The 21,251-nt window shown below is 39.4% G+C and overlaps 1 protein-coding gene across 6 annotated transcripts in view; it reads right to left on the reverse strand.

Moving 5' to 3' along the window:
* VPS13B (vacuolar protein sorting 13 homolog B) overlaps window positions 1-21,251 on the reverse strand; it is a 960,935-nt gene that overhangs the window by 536,023 nt on the left and 403,661 nt on the right. For all 6 annotated transcript variants that reach the window (XM_054017509.1, XM_054017507.1, XM_054017510.1 and 3 more), the window contains exon 20: window positions 13,978-14,087. In XM_054017509.1, coding sequence (XP_053873484.1) covers window positions 13,978-14,087 — 110 coding nt within the window. The remainder of the gene's footprint in view (window positions 1-13,977; window positions 14,088-21,251) is intronic.

Raw genomic sequence — 21,251 nt, forward strand, 5'->3', positions numbered from 1 at the left:
CTCCAGCAGATCAAAGCAAGTTCGATATAACGCGGTTTCATCTATAACACAGTAAGATTTTTTGGCTCCCGAGGACAGTGTTATATCGAGGTAGAGGTGTATATAATATATAAATGTGAGTAATGAAAGGAAACACAAGAGTACAGGCAACTACTGGTAGAGCTACTTTTGTTTAAGATAAATACAGACTATCCACTAAAACTTAATAATGCACTTAATGTGGATAAATGTAAAGTAATGCGCACTGGAAAAAATAACCCCAACTACACATACAATATGATGGGGGCTAATTTAGCTACAACTAATAAGGAAAGAGATCTTGGAGTCATCGTAGATAGTTCTCTGAAGACGTCCACACAGTGTGCAGCAGCAGTCAAAAAAGCAAATAGGATGTTAGGAATCATCAAAAAAGGGATAGAGAATAGGACAGAGAATATCTTATTGCACTTATATAAATCCATGGTACGCCCACATCTTGAATACTGTGTACAGATGTGGTCTCCTCATCTCAAAAAAGATATATTGGCATTAGAAAAAGTTCAGAGAAGGGCAACTGAAATGATTAGGGGTTTAGAACGGGTCCCATATGAAGAGAGATTAAAGAGGCTAGGACTTTTCAGCTTGGAAAAGAGGAGACTAAGGGGGGATATGAAAGAGGTATATAAAATCATGAGTGGTGTGGAGAAAAAGAATAAGGAAAAGTTATTTACTTGCTCCCTAGGGGCCACCAAATGAAATTAATGGGCAGCAGGTTTAAAACAGATAAAAGGAAGTTCTTCCTCACACAGCGCACAGTCAACCTGTGTAACTCCTTGCCTGAGGAGGTTGTGAAGGCTAGGACTATAACAGGGTTTAAAAGAGAACTAGATAAATTCATGGAGGTTAAGTCCATTAATGGCTATTAGCCCGGATGGGTAAGGAATGGTGTCCCTAGCCTCTGTTTGTCAGAGGGTGGAGATGGATGGCAGGAGAGAGATCACTTGATCATTACCTGTTAGGTTCACTCCCTCTGGGGCACCTGGCATTGGCCACTGTTGGCAGACAGGATACTGGGCTGGATGGACCTTTGGTCTGACCCAGTATGGCCATTCTTATGTTCACCCTTATCAAATTTTCTTACATATGAGAGAGAGAGATCAAAATGACATCATGATTACAGGAAATGGAACCCCTGAACACAAATGGGACTTTGTAATCTTTTTATAAGGAGGTAATGTTAATATTTGGTAGATGGCATATTTTAGATGGAGTAATAATGAGGGAACAAGGATTATACTACATTCTGTTTATGCAATTAAAAACCCTTTATACCTTTTTAACCCGTGCCCTGAATTAACTGCCCCAAAATACCAAAAGACACTTTTACTCAGCAAAATCAACCAAACAAAATACAAGATAATAAAAACAGTAAACTACAGCTATTTTTTCAAAACACCATAATTTTAAAACACTGCCTAATTTCTACTCAACTTCTCAGAAAACTCTACCCTGCGGTAGGATATGGGATGCAAAATTTCAAGGTGGTTGATTTCTTGAGGGGGGAAAGAGAAGGGGCTTTGAAAATCAGGCTCACTGGTCAATTGGGGATCTAATTTCAACCTTAACGAAGAAATGACTAAACCTGCTCCAAATCTAGCTGAGTTTAACTAAATATTTAATATAAATAGAATTTCAAAACTGATAGTATCTGTCAGAATCTCACATATACTGGAATATTTTAATGAAAAAAAATCTTCTAAATTATTTTCTAACAATCAATGATCAAAAAGGTTACAGAAAAATATCCTTTGAATTTGCTGCCCTTCATCTGTGGCTTACTGCCAACCACTACAAAAGTGATGGTAACATAAGTCTATTTTAGAGAAGTATAACAAATCTAGAGAACTAAAGATGTGATTATTTTTAATACCCAAATAATGTAAAATATGTGCTTTTTATGTAGAACAGATGGCTAGAGTACAATGTATCCTGGTGTATGCTAATTTTTCTTTTGAGCAGTCATAAAGATTATATACAATGCACAAAAATTACATGTTTTTACTAGCTTTCCACCTCATGCATTACATTTCAGAACACAGAGCCACAGAGGAAACACTATGGGATATATTTTCAAAGCTGTGGATGGGGTTTTATATCCATTAAAGTTTGATAGGAGTTATGTGGCTAAAACCCCATGCAATTCTTTGAAAATTAATCTAAATGTGTCAAATATTAAAGTAATGCTTAAAAGTTCTGCTATCTTTAAGCCTGTCTTAGTATTTCTATTGTATAAGAGCTACATATTATTACTCTATATTACTAAGTATGTATTATTATTATATATTACTAAGTTCCATCTTTCTAGTGGAAAACTGAGCAATATTTTCCCTATCCACCTTGTTGACCTCTGCGTTATAACAACATCAGTCAAGGAAGACTGGACAAAACTTCTGACACCAGCCAATAAGTAAAGCACTTCTGTGAAAGGACTATACATCTTTGAAATTAGTGTGGGTCAGCAGAGTAATTAGCCTTAGAAAAAACAAGCTTAATTTGTTTAATTATATAGAATATTGCAAGGGTTTGCACTAATGACATATTGTAGAAACAGACAAAAAAACAAACTAGCAACAAGCAATACTTGCTACTCTGATTATCTGTGAAGACCATCAATATCAGTTTTGAAAGCTTTTAGTGTTGCCACCTCTACTGAATTTATTCAAGTAACGTGATTTTGGCCCCTTCTGCAGGAGCGCTTGCAAATATGTGATAAGCTCCTGCAGTCATGTGATTTCAGAGGAAGAGGGATAGAGACTCCCACACAATGCTTTGTAGTTTATGGGAAAATGCACTGAGCTCAAGCCAGGACACCATGAGCTCTAGTCCCGGCTTTTCCACAGACTGCTGATAATATTTCTGCGATTTTTTATCCCAATATGGGATGGGAAAACTTTCAGAAATCTCAAAAAGTCTCATGGGATGGGAAAACCATCTCCTGCCCAACTTTACTCTTACAGCTGAAGTGAAAGAGGTCTGAACAGTGGAAATGAAGACTGTGTATTCAAACCCAGCTAATGACCTACATTATATATAATATATGTGTACAGGTACATGTGTATATACCTACACTTACTACAGATTTCTGCAACTGATACATTTTTTGGTGAAAGTAGCCATTTACTTTTTAAAAATGTAAACAGCCATCTTATCAATAGAAAACACTAGTGTGTGAATGTGCAGAACTTTCTGACAAATGCATACTGTGGCATGTTTTACTGCTTATTTATACATCATAATACTAAATACCTTAATAAATATGCTTTATAGCTACTCCTCCAGAAATATTACTGAGATATTTATTTATAATTGTAAATTGGATGCTTTTAATGTTTTTAATTGTTTTCAAAAATGGTTCCGTTTTTCATTTCCGCCAGATGTAGATTTTACAATTATAGGGCATTACTACTGAAAATAAAAATCCAAGAGCCTTTCATTAGTATGGGATTATATCACACTACAGCCCAATCACTGAAAAGTAGATAACAAGGCTGGAGATGCAGACTGTTCTTCCCCTCCTGAGAGTTTGCAGTTCAGCAAAAGAAACTTAAAATCAATACCATATTTCACTAGTATCCAATGAAGAAATTCAAAGGCATTATGCAGATTTATGCAGGCATTCAGAAAGTTTGTCATGGATTTTTTTTACATATTAAATAAAAGTTTGCATTGTTCATTTTATTTAAAATGAAAAATGGATAGATGCATGTGGAAATCAAATATGATTATAGGAAAACATCCCTCTTTACCCCTAGAGCACTGACCACATAGTCACAACAGGAACTACACGGATCCTTACTCAAATATGTAACAGCAGCCACATTTTGGCATGTACATTCACATGCTGAGGAAAAAATACACAAACTTAATACGTTGTTAAACCATACATTGACATCAGACTCCCAAAATTCCATTCTCCCTCCAAAGTTATGCCGGAAGCTTACAAGCAGAGCTATGCTGCTCCTAACTTTCTCTCCACTATTCCATTTCTAGTTTAAGGAGGTCAGAGCAAGAATGATGTATGCAACTTGAATGTGAGCAGGACAGCACAGTTGTTGAGAAATAAATGACTTCTCAAAATCCTAAATTTTTGGTATAGTTTATCATTATTAATGCACTTCACAATTAAATCATTTGTGAATTTTTAAACTGCATGAAATTAATTACTAATGCAAAGTGGAATTTGCTATAGCACACATTGGCTATGTTTTTAGTCTATTGTTATTATTAATCATGTTTATTATGGTAGGGTCCCCATTGTACAGTACCAAGCATGAACACAGAGTAATAGGCAGTTCCTGGCTCCAAAGAGCTTACAGCACCGGATAATACCCAGCCTCTACTCTGGCTCTGGCTGAAGCCGTGGGGGGAGGGGGGGGTGCACAGCTTTGTCTCCAGGCCCAGATAGCCCCAGCCCCGACCAAAGCCATAGGTCTGGGATTCACAGCCCCAGTTCTGCCCCCACCACTGACAGCTGAAGCCAAAGTCACACAGGTCTGGTAAAGTTGCAGAATCCATGACTTCCATGACCCCTTTCTCTATCCTGTTTGTCTTATTTATTTAGGAATTATTTGTATTTATAATTATTAGCTTTGCTTCTGTGCATACCTATAGTTTCAGCCAGGCTAGAGCCAGGGCTGTGCGCCCCCGACGCGCGGCTTCAGCCATAGCCAGGCTGTGCACCCTCTTTGCCCCAAGGCTTTTAGCCAGTGGCAGAGCCAGGGCTGTGTGCTCCCTTGCCCCCAGCAGCTGGGCTGTGTGCCCCCCAAGCCCGTGTCTTCATCTGGGGCTGGAGCTGCTCCTGTGTGCCCCTGCCCTGCGGTTTTGGTGAGGCTGAAGCCAGGGCTGTGCGCCCTACCCACAGTGGTTGCAGCAGGGACAGGGCTGTGCCCCCCCACATGATGGTGGGGCTGGGGCTATCTGTTCCCCCCCATGGAGCTCCAGCTGTCATTCCTTCCCTCCTCCCAGCTCTCTCTCCCCATTATTTTTAGTAAAAGTCACAGACAGGTCACATCTGCCATGAATTTTTGTTTATTGCCCCTGATCTGTCCTTGACTTATACTAAAATTAACCATGGCAAAATCTTAACCTTAGATATAATACACAATCAGAGTGAACAATATGATGGCAGCAAACATCATGGCAATTCCACAATTATTATTAATTATTTATTATTTATTATTATTATTATTATGGTGGGTTTACTTAGGGGTAAACTGAAAGGAAAGAAAAATGAAAAGAGAGAGGACATTGACCAGAAGGGGAAAGGGGTAGATGTGGAGTGAAATACAGATGAAGAGACTGGGAGGGAGTGGAAGAGAGAATCAAAACTGTAGTTCTCTGAATGTTTGTAGGCCCTGGTTTGGCTCCTTCTGCAGTCGCTCCTCGTGGCTGGACTCTCAGTAAGGTCAGACACAATTATTTCCATGACATTCTCATAGAAAGATGCATAGTTGTATTAATTTTACATAAGACATAGAATAGCATTCTGAACCAAATCATTAGTTGTTTGAGTAATAGTTTTCAGTGACTCAATCTTACTCATTATTATTTTGGATCTTCTGGAAAATTAATGTGAGCTTATAAAACTTTCTGGCTCACCAGCAGGTGAAAATCCTGTTGCTTAAAAAAAAAAAAAAAAAAAAACAACCACATACAGATTTCGACCTGGCACATGTATAAACAGGGACCCTACAAGACTCCCTTTACAGATAATAGTGTAGGTAGAACTGATATATTTAAGGCTTCTTATATGAAAAACAAGGAAGAATCTTACTAAGATCTTCATTTTAACTATATCTTGTGACTGTCAGTTCCATAGTTTGATTATGTGGTTTGTTTAAAAAGTGTTTCTTTTTATCAAATTTAATGACTTCAGTGCATTTGAATGTCTTCTTGTTCTTGTAGTATGAGAAAGAAGGTAAATATAGCACAAATATTTATCCTCTGTACTACTCACAAATTTGCATGCCTCTGTCATATCCCCCCTTATTAATCTGTTATCTAAATTACACAGATCCCAATCTTTTCAACCTCTCTTTATATACCCAGACAAAATTACATTAAGACAGAATTACAGTTAAAAGTACACGTGAATAATTTAAAGTAAAACACACTACAGGGATATTGTAATTATCCCAAAACCTAGCATTACAAATTCTGGAAATCCAGATTTAAGATTAAATTAAAAGAAATCAAAACAAGGAAAAGTATGGAAAAGCAGATGGGGCACTCAAACAACCTTAACTCTGCCCTGTAGTGACACCATACCTGTACAATTAAGATTCATGCATATAATATATGTAGGCCCAGATTAGATTAAAACTGATTTTTAAAGATGCATTAGATTTCTTCATTTTTTTCTCCTTGTTGTATCATTATTTTACAGGAAATACAGGATACAACTTTCCCAAAATTTTGGGGCATTGTGTGTGTATTCAACCAAAGTTCTGGTTCGGATCTCTCGTTACTTTTTTCAGGAATATTTTAAATACATCAGATATGTATGCAGTATCATGACTACGTAATTCATATTTAAAATGAAATAATATTTAAAAGCTATAAACAAAAAGTATAGCTTTTTTTCTTTCTTTCTACGCTTCAAGTGCAATTGTAAGACGGATGCTTGTATACTAGGGAAAGACTTTTCATGAATCACAAAAACTTATGGCAATACTTGTCTGAAAGCAGCATGTTATGCATTTTTGTCTCCCGCTAAACTATGGAAAAATATGTGTAGTTGGTGCAGAATGTTTTTGTTTTCTTATACAAATCAGTTCTTAAGATAATGAACTGTACCTCTCTTCAATAAAACAGATATGTGATCATATCTTTGGCTACATTATTTTACCTCATACATGTCAATGCTTTATCACAGATTCGAGCTTTAAATCCTTGAATGTGTTCAGAATGGATATCATCTGAAGGAAAATGTTCCCTTGATAAGATTATTTCAGTGTAAGCAGCAATAGTTTTAAATGAAGATGCATTTCTGACATTATAAAGAAAATGATATTTTTATAATTTTACCCAAGTTATAAGCAAAACTACAATGATAATAATAGCAAAAATATTCAAAGTTGGATGCTTACACAGAAGTTCCTAAATCCATATTTAAACATTTAGATGAAAGTGGCCTGATTTTCAGAGGAGCAACCATAAATCCTACTAAAGTCAGTAACAACAGCAGGTGTTCAGCATTTCTGACAAATCAGGAAAATTTTTAATTACATGTCTAAACCTCAATGAAGGTATCTAGGTTTGAAAACCTGGGGCAATAATTTTATTTATAAAGCACCCCCTTTCCAAGATTCTTGAAGAGCTGTATAATACTGTATATATAATATAATGACTCATAGACTCATAGACTTTAAGGTCAGAAGGGACCATTATGATCATCTAGTCTGACCTCCCGCATGATGCAGGCCACAAAGCTGTCCCAACCCCTTTCCCTTGACTCTGCTGTTGAAGTCCCCAAATCCTGTGGTTTAGAGACTTCAAGTAGCAGAGAATCCTCCAGCTAGCGACCCCTGCCCCATGCTGCGGAGGAAGGCGAAAAACCTCCAGGGCCTCTGCCAATCTACCCTGGAGGAAAATTCCTTCCTGACCCCAAATATGGCGATCAGTAGAACCCCGAGCACGTAGGCAAGATTCTCCAGCCAGACCCTCATTGGCCATTGACACAAATTAAAATACAATTTAACATAATTAACAAAATAAAAGCTGAACAAGGGTATCCAAATGCAAACCTGTTAATAGATATTACATATATCACACCCAACAGAATGAACCTCAATATTAAATACATGGGGATAGTCAACTGACCCAGTAAACACTGGAGAGACAATGTGGGTGAGAATATCTTTTATTGGACCATCTTCTGTTGGTGAAAGAGACAAGCTTTCAAGCTTACACAGTTCTTCTTTAGCTCTGGAGCATTTCAGGTCCCAGAATAAGGTAAAGCTGCCCAGTAGTAACAGGACTAGTAGAAACTGATACAACCGCTCAAGAATGTGGGCAGAGAGGTCACCTGTTCCTGATGATGTTTGACAGATAACTTTAGAATGAAGAGGAAAGAAGAAGCCTTAATGCTCACTTATCTCAAAAAAAGAGCAGAAATAGAAAAGGTTGAGAAACAGCGATGAAAACGATTAAAGGCCTGGAGATACTTCCCTATGAAGAGAAGACTGGGACCACTTATTTTAGAAAGGAGATATGGCAAAACTGTAAAAAATTATGAATAGGAAAGAGCAGAAAAATCAGGCATGCCTAAGTCTCCCTCTCATACTGCAAGGACAAGGAAGCACTCAATGAAATTGAAAGAAAAACTATTTAAAATGAGTAAAAGGAAATATCTTTTTCTTTGTTTTATATCCAACACCTAATTAACCTGTGGAACTCAATTTCACAAGATGTCAATGGAAGCAAGAGTTTAGTAAGAGTCAAAAATAAGGATTAGACAAACAAACTTCTCCTATGGACAGCTTATTCTGTAATTATGGGTATCTCTTCCATCTGGTCCTGGCCATAGTGAGGAAGGAAACTAAACTAACAGACCACTGGTCTGATCCATTATGTCAATTTTAATGTTCTCTTAGAACTGTTGCCCCTCCAAGACATCAGCAATGAGAATGTTAATAGGGCACTGGCCTGCCTAATACAGAAGATAACAAAAAGTGAAGGAGATGTCCCAACTAAAAGAAGATTCAAAATCAGGCAAAACTTGGCTTGTTTAAGGCCTAGCCTGAAATTCCTGGATGTTTTCCAAAACATGTGTTGAACCTCAAGGAATTTGGGCCAATATCTGAATTTGGAACAAACTGCCAAACCAGATGACTTTCATAATCTTAATCTGTAATTGGCTAGAAGGTTGTTTTTGAGAGATTACTTTTTTATTTTATTTCAACTTTTAATGTATCTATATAAACTGGAGATGGATTTTATACAAAACTTAAAATAAAAAAGATAGATACATTGATTGTGGAACCCAATATTACTGTACAAAATAGGATAACTCAAAGGAGACAAAAACTTGAGGACATACTATATCAACATGTTAACAAAAGTGCCCAACAATCCAGCACGCTGCTGGAGAAGACTCCAAAAAAAGATGGGCCTTGCAACATATCCTACAAGCCTGCAAATTCAAGCTTTGCCAGACTAAAGGGGAATCAAATGCTATAGTTAAGAATCCTTCACAGAGTATCTTGTCAGATGGACACAAACACATTGGTTCCCTGTATCTCTTTTATGTATTTAACATACAAATACACATGTAGAACACATGTACTTACAGATCACGTATCGGAGCTGTGACAGTGTGTCAAATTATGAATGCCATGAATGCCCTGCCATTTATAATACTAAAAAATTGTACTAATCTTCCGTAACTGTTCTTCAAGATGTGTTGCACATATCCATTCCATTCGTGTGCACATGCTCCGCACACAGTCGTTAGAAAATTTTCCCTCAGAAACACCCGCCAGAGCAGCCTGAGTTCCCTATGCTGTCGTGTGCCACTGTGTTTCAATATAAAGGGTCCAGCTGCCCACAGCACCCTCAATTCCTTCTTGCCAGACAACTTCAATGCAGAGGGGCAGGAGAATGGATCATAGTATGGAAGTGTGCAACACATCTTAAAGCACAATTACAGAAGTTTAGTAACCATTTTTTATTCTTCAAGTGATTGCACATGAGCATTCAACTCTTGGTGACTCATAAGCCATAAAGAAGGCGAAGGGTTTGGAATCTCTGTAACACAGACTGGAGGACAACTCATCCAAATTTAGCATTGTCTCTTGAGTGCTGAGTGTTGGCATAATGGGATGCGAAGGTGTGGACTGAAGACCAGGTTGCTGCTCTACAAGTGTCCTGGATGGGGACTTGTGCAAGAAATGCCACTAAGACTGCTTGAGATCTTGTGGAATGAGCAGTTACTTTGCTTATCAGGGAAATGCCAGCCAGATCACAACATACATAATTCTCATAAGGGAGAGAATTATTCCAGGAGTGGGTGGGTCAGCTTTTGTGGCCTGCATCATGCAGGAGGTCAGACTAGATGATCATAATGGTCCCTTCTGACCTTAAAGTCTATGAGTCTATACATGAATACAGGATGCTGTCCACAATTAAACTGTCTGTGAAGAGACTGGCGGACCCTTCATCCTGTCTGTGATGGCCCCAAATAGTTGGGTTGAAAACTGGAACTGTTTAGTACTATCTATTGTGATAGACCCAGACCAGTTGGGAACAGCAGAGTAGCAGAAGGGAGATATGCTGGCCACTGGATAAGTAGTTTTCTGTTCCCTGAGTGACCAGAGCAGGGGCTGCTCCAGGCTAATAGACCACCTGACTCCAATTAACCTGCTAAGAGTCAGGTGAGGCAGTTAAGCACCTGACTCTAATTAAGGCCCCTTTGATGCTATAAAAGGGCTCAAGCCAGGGGGAGCCAGGGAGCCAGAGGAGAGGAAGTGTGTGTGAGGAACTGGGAGCAAGAGGTGTGCAAGAAGCTGAGAGTGAGTAGGCATACTGCTGGAGGACAGAGAAGTACAAGCGTTATCAGACATCAGGAGGAAGGTCCGGTGGTGAGGACAAAGAAGGTGTTGGGAGGAGGCCATGGGGAAGTAGCCCAGGGAGTTGTAGGTGTCGTGCAACTGTACCAGGAGGCACTCTAAACAGCTGCAGTCCACAGGGCCCTGGGCTGGAACCCAGAGTAGAGGGCGGGCCTGGGTTCCCCCCATACCTCCCAACTCCTGATCAAACACAGGAGGAATTGACCTGGACTATAGCTTCTACCACAGGGGAAGGTCTCTGGACTGTTTCCTAACCCACAGGGTGAATCTGTGAAGCGAGCAAATCCGCCAATAAGTGCAGGACCCACCAAGTAGAGGAGGAACTTTGTCACACTATGTAGAACGTCAAAGTCCTTCTTACATCTAGGGTGTGCAGAGGTTGCTCCTCTCTATTGGTGTGTGGTTTGGGGTAAAACATAAGTAAGTAAATTGACTTGTTAATAGGAAAGTTAGATACCACTTTAGAGAGAAATCTTGGATGAGCAAATATACTTTGTCCTTAAAGAAAATTTTATAACGCGGTTCAGACATCAGACCACATAGCTCAGCCATACTCCTGGCAAAGTGATATCTACTAAAAAAAGCCGCATTCAATGATAGGTGTGGCAAAGAGCACCTTGCTAACGGCTCAAACTAAGTTCAAGCCTCATGGAGGAATAGATTCCCTTCTCTGAGGGTACAACCTTTCCAGGCCTTTCAATAATCTGCTTGTCATATCATTAGCAAATTTAGAATGGCTGTCCAAGTAAGGATAGAAAGTTGATATTGCTGCTAGGTCAACATTGACAGAACTAATCACCAACCATGAATGTTTTAGGTGGAATAAATAGTCCTGGATAGAGGACTGGATTGGTGAAACCCCAAATTGACAAGACCTGATGGAAAAATGCTTCCACTTCAAAATGTAAATAGTCTTGGTGAACGGCTTTCTACTATTTAATAAGACATTGCAAACTTGCTCCAAACAAGACTCCTCTTTTTGATTTAGCCATAGATCCTCCAGGCTGTTAAATGAAGTACCTGCAGCTTCCGGTGGAGCACCTGACAAGGTCCTGCAAAATTATGTCTGGGTCCAAAGGAAGTGAAATTGGAGCCTCTACCAATAGATCCAGGAGAGTGGAGAACCAGTGCTGCCAGGACCACCCGGGGACTATTACTATAACCTGGGCATGGTCTCGTTTGATCTTTTGCAACACTCGTTGTAGAAGTGGAATTAAGGAAAAGTGTAGCACAGCTTGTTCAGCCAAGACAGTAAGCAAGTGTCCATGATGGAACCGGGACTGCAACCTTGTAGGAAACAAAACTGATGGCTTTTCATTTTGGCCTTGGTTGTGGAACACTGCTGGAAAATGCACCTGTCATCCAGGCAGAGAGACCATTTGTAGTGACTCAAATGATCTGCTTAGGTGGTCTGCAAGCTCATTCTGCAATCCTGCAACAGTAAGAGGCTTTGAGATTGATTGAATTGGCAATGCAAAAGTTCTATAGGTGAACTGCCTCTTGACAAAGTGGAAAACAGAGGTTTCCTCCCTGCCCGTTGGGGGGAAACATTGCTGCTGTGTTTTCTGTGAGGACAAACAGGCTTTTACCCTTGACCTGAGATAGGAAAGCCTGAGAGGCTAGGCAGACAGCCCTTACCTCCCTGACATTGATATGTAGAGACATGAGGAGCCCATGAGGACCATAAACCCTGAGCTTGTAAGGGGACCCAGATGAGCCCCACTCCCAGGCAGCCACATCCATCACCAATGTTAGCAAAGGTTGAGAGCAGTCCAAGGGAATGCCTGCACATACATTGACCAAGTCTGTCCACCAATCTAGAGATGTCAGTGTGCTAGAGAGCACATTCAGCAGAGAGTTCAGATGGTGACAACTTGGTGAATAAATGGAGGCCAGCCAACTCTGAAGAACCTTGAGATATAATCTGGTATGTGCACAAGACTTTATGTCCCAGGAGCCTTATATAGTTTAAGTCTACACTACTAAGTACTGATCAACTAGAAAACTATTTCCATTAAATTTACAACAAGCCAAGCAAGTCCAACGGCCATCATGGATGGTAAGAAGGAAATGAGCGGAATCTGGGGCAGTTGGACCTTTTATATCAGCATGCAGTAGTGGGCGACAGCAGAGAGCACTCAAGCTGCCCTGATGGATACCACTGAGGGAATTTTTTCTGATGACTGTGCGTGCAGCACTTACACACCAAGAATGGAATGCACATGTACAAGCAGAGGCTTGATGCCTAGTAGACAAACTGTCTGAGCAGCTGTGACAGAACAATCAAGGGGGATCAACAGTGAATGAGTGTTTCCTACCAAAATAATGGGTTTTCTGTGAGCAGGTCCATTGACTTTCAATGATTTCCTACAGAGAAGCCAACCGGTGGGGAGCCATGGAGCTTGGACCTGCTCCCACCCCCAGCTCACTGAAGAGACAGTCAGAGAACTGCTTCTATAAGTCAGAGAGACCAAGATGGCCAGGCTGAGAAGGCCAGAAGGGCTGCGTGGCCTAAGGTCTCAGACCATGACTCACTGGGTGGAGAGGTCAGACTGAGGGAATTTGTGTTCAGAAGGTTGTTATTTTCCATAAATCTGTAATTCTCCTGTGCTTTTTAAGAGTAAAGTGTGTGAGACAAGATATTCCTGTGACAAGCCTGTGCTGCCTTGCTTTACTGCCACATTGCCCCTGAAGGGTGTAATTAAGATACCCGAGTTCCCACAGCTAGGTAGACTCTGTGGGGAGTGTGTCTAAGCAACTGGGGGCTTGGGAGGGCTGTGGCACTGGTTCTGGGATCTTTGTGGCTGGATTGTAGGCTCCCACCACCTAAGAAGGGTATCTGATGGGGGTCTGTACCTGGTAGTGCACATGAGACACCCAAGGTATGTCTACACAGCAGCTGGGAGAGCTAGCATTCTGAAAACAGCAATGTGGCCCAAAGGCATGGGCTGCAGCTTTGGGCTAGGGACCTGGGTACCTACCACCAAGGGGGTTGGGCAGGATTGCATTAGATAGCTAATCAGAGCTGTCACCTGTGCCACATTGCTATTTTTAGTGCACTAGCTTGAGCAGAGCTAGCTCATGTACATGTACTCACACTGGGAATTACACCTCCTAACTGCTGTGTATACATGCCCCCAGATTAGTGATCAGCCAATATCTAGACCCAGGGGCTTGAAGCGTACGGGATTCAGAGGTTGGATCCAATTAAAACAGAGTGCAGGACAGGGACAGGTTGTGACAGTGTCCTTTATAATAAATGTAGTCTGGAGTAATATAACATCAAATTTTCACATTAAATGAGAGAATGTGGTATAGAAAAATGTTATTTTTACATATACAAAGAACTGATTTCTCAAGAAATTCCTACCTGTTGGATGTGTCTACTACTTCGTTTCTGAGGTTGGTACATAAGCCAAGTATACAAGACAGGATCAATATTGACTGCTAATCCCTGCACACTGGCCAAAAGTACAGCACCTAGATAGCATAAAGAGAAAATGAAATTAAAAAGATAAACTATATAAACACACATACAAATATATATTTTCTTTAGTAGATACAAATCCTTTTTGAAAAGGAAAGTTCACTCCAGTTTTAGAGATGTTACCAGTTCTAGAGAGAGTCTCAATTTTAAAACTAAGTACCACATAAACTGATAAGAGTATTTTAAAATGGATTTAACTTTTTAATTGTGAACACTGTATGTACTGTAAATTGGTCACATGCCTCTTTTGATTAGGATGGGATTTTTTTATTTTGTTGATGGTATATCATAATACAATATTGCTTTATTTTAAATAAATGCTTTTGTAAAATGGCAATTTTGAAAATGATAAACATTTCTAAACACAAAATATGACCCTATATCTTTATAAAGAGAAGTGGAAAAAGAAAGTTGGCAAAGGTGGAAGAAGAATGGAGAATCAAGGAATCTTACAGAAGAAATAAAATTCATAGATTCAAGGACAGGAAGGGATCTCGAGAGGTCATCGAGTCCAGTCCCCTGCCCTCATGGCAGGACCAAATACTGTCTAGACCATCCCTGATAGACATTTATCTAACCTACTCTTAAATATCTCCAGAGATGGAGATTCAACAACCTCCCTAGGCAATTTATTCCAGTGTTTAATCATCCTGACAGTTAGGAACTTTTTCCTAATGTCCAACCTAATAGTTCTGCACAATGTTAACCTCCTCTCACAAAAGCCCTCTTGACATTACATAAGATTGCTATTAATTTCTGATTGTCAATGATTCCATAAACTATTCACAGCCTTTAGGTGAAGTCTTTCACAACTGTCTTTGGCTTTCATGATTCTTAAAATCTGCCAATCAACGCCTCTAAGCACCTACATTTCATGAGGCTTGCCCTAAATTGGGGGTGGGGAGTGGGAGAACCTGAAGAAATAATTCTGTTCACCTCTGACTTCCCAGGTCTGACTAGGATCTGTATTTCTGCTAATTGTCCTTATTGAGAAGGACAGGCCTTACTCCATCACCCATGCACTAGATTGCATGAAAATTTAAAATGAACCCAAACAGTGAACCTCAAAAGTTGAAGGGACTCCAGACACACAGTTACAGCTCACTTCATTTACAGTGGAGACTGCAAAGATCTCATGGAAAATGAAGTGCATCACAAAGGCCAATGCAAATGACCACCATTCTTACTGCCAGCAGGGACAACCAACTTATGGGGGCCTCTCAATTGTAATCACGTCCCTTTTGCTTCCAGCAAGTGATCAGTCTGACAATTCATAACCACTCCTTTGTTCCCAGCAATTGCTGAGGCTTCTGTGTTTCTCTCACAGTCAGAGCAGTAAAACAGTTGGAGAAAGAACAAACCCAAATGTCCAGGAGACTTATCGTGAAGATTGTGGAAATCACAAGACAACAGAACTGTGTATATCATATAAACCCCTATTCATCATATCACAAAAGCGAGAAACTTGGCAGCTTTACAAATGGTGTGGGGAAAAGGAAGCAGAAAACAAAATGGAGAAAATGCACAATATTTCTTGGTTTTGCTTTTGTAGATTTTTTTTTGTGTGCTGCAAACACAGCTGTTTTCACACAAAAATTGTGAATGTAACCCAAAGCTCACAACTTCTCTCCCTAGACTCTTTTCTCAGCCAACAGAAACACTATGCAAGAATTGAGCCTTGTAGCCCCAAGCCCAAAGAAAATAATGTAACCCATTCTTCCCTCCAAAAAGAAAACACGTGTAATCGGTCGGTGGGGTCAACTTTCTCTATAGTAAGCCAGAGGGGGATGCCTTGGAGCATTCTTCCAGCTGGTGCTCTGCCCAAAGCAGACTTCAATTATCTCTCTGTCCTGGGCAAGACATTATTTGGATGGATGTTGTCAGATACCCTAACTGACCCACTAGAGATTACAAGGCAAAACACTAGAGAGGGAGACATACACACAAAAGGCTCTCCTACAAGACTGACTAGAAGATTAAAAAAAAAGAAGAAGAAGAAAAAAGTTAGAACGGAAAAAAGAGGAAACTGAACAACCATGAAAAGGAAACAATCGAACCATGCGTTGGTTCTGAAAAGTTTGTATTCAAAATGTTATGTTCTAAACATTAATATTAATTTGCATTCCCATCTCTTTTATAACCATTCAAAATTTATGTTTAACATTTTAATAGGTTCTTGATAAAGTTTCATTTATTTTCCTCAGTATAAGCAATGTAGTACGAATTTATTTTAATTCCCACAAATGTAATCGTTTAGCAACTATGATTAACTATGGTGTCTTAAGTGATGATTAGTAAGGCTTAAGATGGGATTTTCAACCTATGGGAGGTTGGTGCCTGAATCCCACTGAAATCCAACTTCACACACAAGTTGTCCAATTGCAAGACCAGGGCACCTGTCTCTTGTATCAATTACAGTTAGCATCTGCTTATGTAATATGACAATCTTTATCCTTGCAGTATTAAGACTGCATTTTTGCTTTACAATCAAATTTTGGATACATTTTCTTTTCTTAAAATACATTTTTAAACACTACCATTGTCAGCAGTCTAAACTGTTGCAAATCCTCACGATTTTATCATGAGCCTCACAATATTTGGTGCTTTTCTTAAAACACCAGTTTCTGGGCTTATACAATAATTTCAGTTATATTTTTATAAGAGTTTCTTGCCCCCAGTTATGGAGAAAAGCTTGGAAGGGGACTCTTAAAGCTCAAAAACCAGATGGCAAATAAAAAGATACCAAAATGTATTATTTTAATAGTTAATTATTTTCAAATCAATTTAATGATTATTTGGGGCCTGACTCACGATTCTTGTATGCTTGGGGTTGGCAGTACTTCAGTCTAGGTAGAGAACTATGGATTAAATGGACATATTGAGTGTACTATCCTCTCTGCCCCGAAGGTGGAACTTTCAAGTCCTGGAGAAGATGCATTAGCAGTATGGGTGGAGGAGTGTGAACTGCTGTTGCATATGTATTGGAATTATTCTGTATCTAAAGTTCTTCAAATACAGACAATGGAGCATTTTCATGGACACAATTTTTTTTTTTTTTAAGTTACACTAACACGAGTTAATGCAGTGAGTATTCTGCATTCAGGACTAGAATGTTATTTATTTATATGCATTTATATTACTATAGCTATTTAACTGCAAAGGTGCACAATTTTAAACCAAATGGATAAATGTAATGCAAAGAGAAATGATGAAAACCAACATATCTGATTTGAAATTTTGCAATGAAAAATGAAATTCAGTTCATAAAAAGCGGCTGATTATTGAAAGATGAAGCAACAAAATCCAGATATTTTTAGTAGTAATACTGTTCAAGGAGAACAAAAAAAGTGATTTCTCCAAATAACGTATATGATATTTCATAAGTAGCTGGAACAGTATTTTAAATTTATTTTATACAATCCTTTCATTTATATCAACACACTTTAGACACAGACAGCAAAAATATAGCATTCAGTGATATAAGATACTTCACAAAAAATTTTAAAAAGCTAAAATATTAAATTTTGAATTTATTTTACATAAAAAGTGAGCAAACCTGTTGAATTTTATAAGGCAGGAAATACTATCAAAGTGGGGTTAAGTGAGGAAGACTTGAGGAGTACAGTGTGCAAAAGACAGTCAAAAAATACACAAAGATAAATCATCAGTATAGCACAGGCTCTGAGCTGGAACACACACAGAGGAACTCCTGTAGCTAGAAGAGGCTTTGTGATCTGATAGTTTTAAATGTCAGTAATAAACCTTAAAAATAAATCTTCAATTTAAGGAGAAGCCAGTGGTAGGACATAAAATAAAAGAGTAACATGTGTACAATGCGAACAACGATAAATAAGCCTTGCAGCAGGATCTTCAGCAGATTGGAGACTGGAAACAGAAAATGCTTGAAGGTCGGTATGGAGCACATTACAATAATTAGCATTTATCAACATTTTAGGCGCCAAAATTATGAGGGAGTCCTGCATCTTTAAAAGATATTGTCTGATGTCAGCTAGCCTTAATGATAGATTCATTATATGTGTCAAATAAAAAATATGAATTGGACAGACTTCCCCGGGGGGCAGGATTTGGGGAGGAGTCAGCCTAGGGGCAAAAATTAGTGGAAATTTTTTTTTATAACAAACTCCCCCAAAACAACAACAAAAATAGTGTTAGCAGGTAACATGATTTAGTACTGCAAAAAATGAACTGAGCTCAAACTGTTAGGAGGTTGGAAATCATTTCAAGTTAAAGCATGATTTTGACTGTCAACCTTAACTATGGAGCTGCTATGATGGCTCCATAAGCTCAAAGGTGAGGTGGAGGAGGACACTGTAGTTTAGTTTCTCAAACCTCTTTAGTTGTTCATCCCTTAAGCCTGAGAAAAACAGTTCAAGTAGCCAGATAAATAATTAAATTATTTTGACTTTTAGTTTGAGTGGCAGGTAAGTTCGGCTTGCTACTAACCACTTACTAAACTTTACTTCAGCATTTTTTGCTTAGGCCATGCCTACACTACCATGATAAGTCGACCTAAGTTATGCTACTCCAGCTACGTGAATAACATAGCTGGAGACGATGTAGCTTAGGTCGACTTACTGCAGTATCTACACCATGCTGTGTCGATGGGAGACACTTTCCCATCGACTTACGTTAATCTTCTCGTTCTGATGGAATACTGGGAGTCAACCAGAGAGTGCTCTGCAGTCAATTTAGCGGGTCTTCACTGTAAATCAACCCCGGCTACATTGATCCCAGCAGCATCAATCCCCAGTAAGTGTAGAGATGGGCTTAGATTCTACATATACATGTAATATAGACACATACTTTTTATGGGGCCTCTCCCAAGAAATCCAAGCATAAAATGATTCTACTTAATCAGCTCATTTTAAATTTAGCTATCATGCCAAAAATTAAGGGCTGACCCAACTGCCATAGAAGTCTCTCATTGACTCCATTGGCATCAGGATCAGGACATAAACAGATTCTTTTGAGGCAGGTTTTATATTTAATTAAAGATTCTTTAATGACTATTTTATCTTTTTCAGGAAAAAGCACTAAAGTTTCCTGAATTTCATTAAGAGTGGTTTGAACTTTTTTCACTCCCTCTGTGACTTAAATTCAGGTTTCAATGAAGAACTGGTCTTACTGACATACTGTGTTTCACTTTCAAAGCCCAATTCACATATATTTATCTCATACCCCTTTCTAGGTAACCAGTACAAAATATAAATCTTGATAACAATTGTTATGCAGTTTTTGAGAATATGAAGGAACAGACCCTTAGGGTCATGGTGTACATTTTAGGGAGATATGGGGGTACATCCCACCCCCCCCCCCCCCAAAAAAAATATTTTTCAGCTTGAGTGAAAAACAATTTGTTTCTTCCCCCAACTTTCAGTCCCAACCCGGAGGAGGAAGAAGACAGAGGGGGCCAGGCACAAAGAGGAGAGGAGAGTACACAATAGAACCTCATAGTTATAAAGTCCAGAGTTACGAACTGACCAGGCAACCACACGCCTCATTTGGAACTGGAAGTACACAATCAGGCAGTAGCAGAGACCAAAAAATAAAAAGGCAAATACAGTACAGTACTGTGTTAAACAACAACTAAAAAAATAAAGGGAAAGTAGCATTTTTCTTTTGCATAGTAAAGTTTCAAAGCTGTGTTAAGTCAATGTTCAGTTGTAAACTTTTGAAAGAACTATAATGTTTTGTTCAGAGTTACGAACATTTCAGAGTTATGAACAACCTCCATTCTGGAGGTATTCGTAACTCTGAGGTTCAACTGTAGTCTGAGGTTACCTAGTACAGATGCACTCAGAACTCAATCCCCCCCAGGGATAAGCTATCTAATGAGCTGGGCAGGAAGGAGGCATCAGAAGTTGCAATCTCCTGTCTCTAGGAACCAGCTCTGTCTCCCTGATAGGCAGGCAGGCAGGCAACTCTCTCTGTTTCCTTCCAACCCAACCTGCCCGCTCCCGCCGCCATCACCTCCAGCTCTAAGTACAGAGCAGAGAGTGCCCAAGCTTGGTAGGCAGTGCGACTCAGCATCAGCCCCTTTGCCCAGAAGCATCAACTCTAGCCCCTCTTCGTCATTCCTTCCCTCCTGCACACCCAAGAGGCAGGATCAGATATGGGAGAGGGGGTTGGTCACATTTCTGGGGGATGGCACTGGTGTCTGAGAGAAGAGTTTGGGGGAGGGCACAACCTTGGGAGAGGGGGCTGTGGCTTATGGGAGGAACCTCTTGGGAGGTAAGTGGTGGAAGGGAGGGAGACAGGCTTGGGGTAGACTTGGGATAACAGATTTGTGGGGAGTTGGAGCAGGTGGAGGAGAAAAGGTGTTTGGTGGGAGAGAAGTAGAGTATAGGCTAATGAAGGGGTTTGGTGGGTGGAGAGTGAAAGAGGGATGATTGGTGGAGAAGGAGTGCTTTGGGAGGAAAGATTGGAGATTTGAGGAAGCAAATTGTTTGGGGAGGAGAGGTGTGCGGAGCCTGGGTTGTGGAGGTGTAGAAGTGGACTTCTGTTGCAGGGGTCTTCTTGGAAGGGGAGGGCTCCTGGTACTCTGAGTGTCTGCGACCCTCCCATCTTTTTGTCAAAATGAGTCCATTGCTTAAAATGGACAGGAGTATTCCAATTGTGAATGGAATTATTATTCTAATTCAACAGCAAGCACATGACAGCAGTGATATAGCTAATTTTGTGGATGATCTGGGATAAGAAGCAGTCTTGAGACTTTATGAACAGGACTGATAGAGATGGTGCTCAACATATTTAATCTCTGGAAGAAAAGCAAGAACACTCTACTGTTGGAACACTTCCTGAAATCTCCTTTCAATTAAAAATATGAATATTTAAATTGTTCTCAATGCAAAACTTCAGAAAAGAAACTCTTTATCTCAAGATTTTAAATATTTTTTCTGGGAAAAAGAATAGTAGCACCTTTACCAAAAAAACCCAGCAACACCTTTTTTAGTTACAATTAATTTGGGATTTTTGTTGAGGGAGGGATGACAAAACAAATGAAAATGTTCTGTAATGAAAATTAATTCTGACAAGTTTTGTTTATTTTTTAGTAACTAAGTAGCTTAAGAAAACATTACACCAGCATGCTACATAAACTGCATCATAAATTATTCCAGCAATGACCTCATGACTTT

The sequence above is a fragment of the Malaclemys terrapin genome, chromosome 2, assembly GCF_027887155.1.
Source record: "Malaclemys terrapin pileata isolate rMalTer1 chromosome 2, rMalTer1.hap1, whole genome shotgun sequence".
In the NCBI taxonomy this organism is placed as follows: domain Eukaryota; kingdom Metazoa; phylum Chordata; order Testudines; family Emydidae; genus Malaclemys; species Malaclemys terrapin.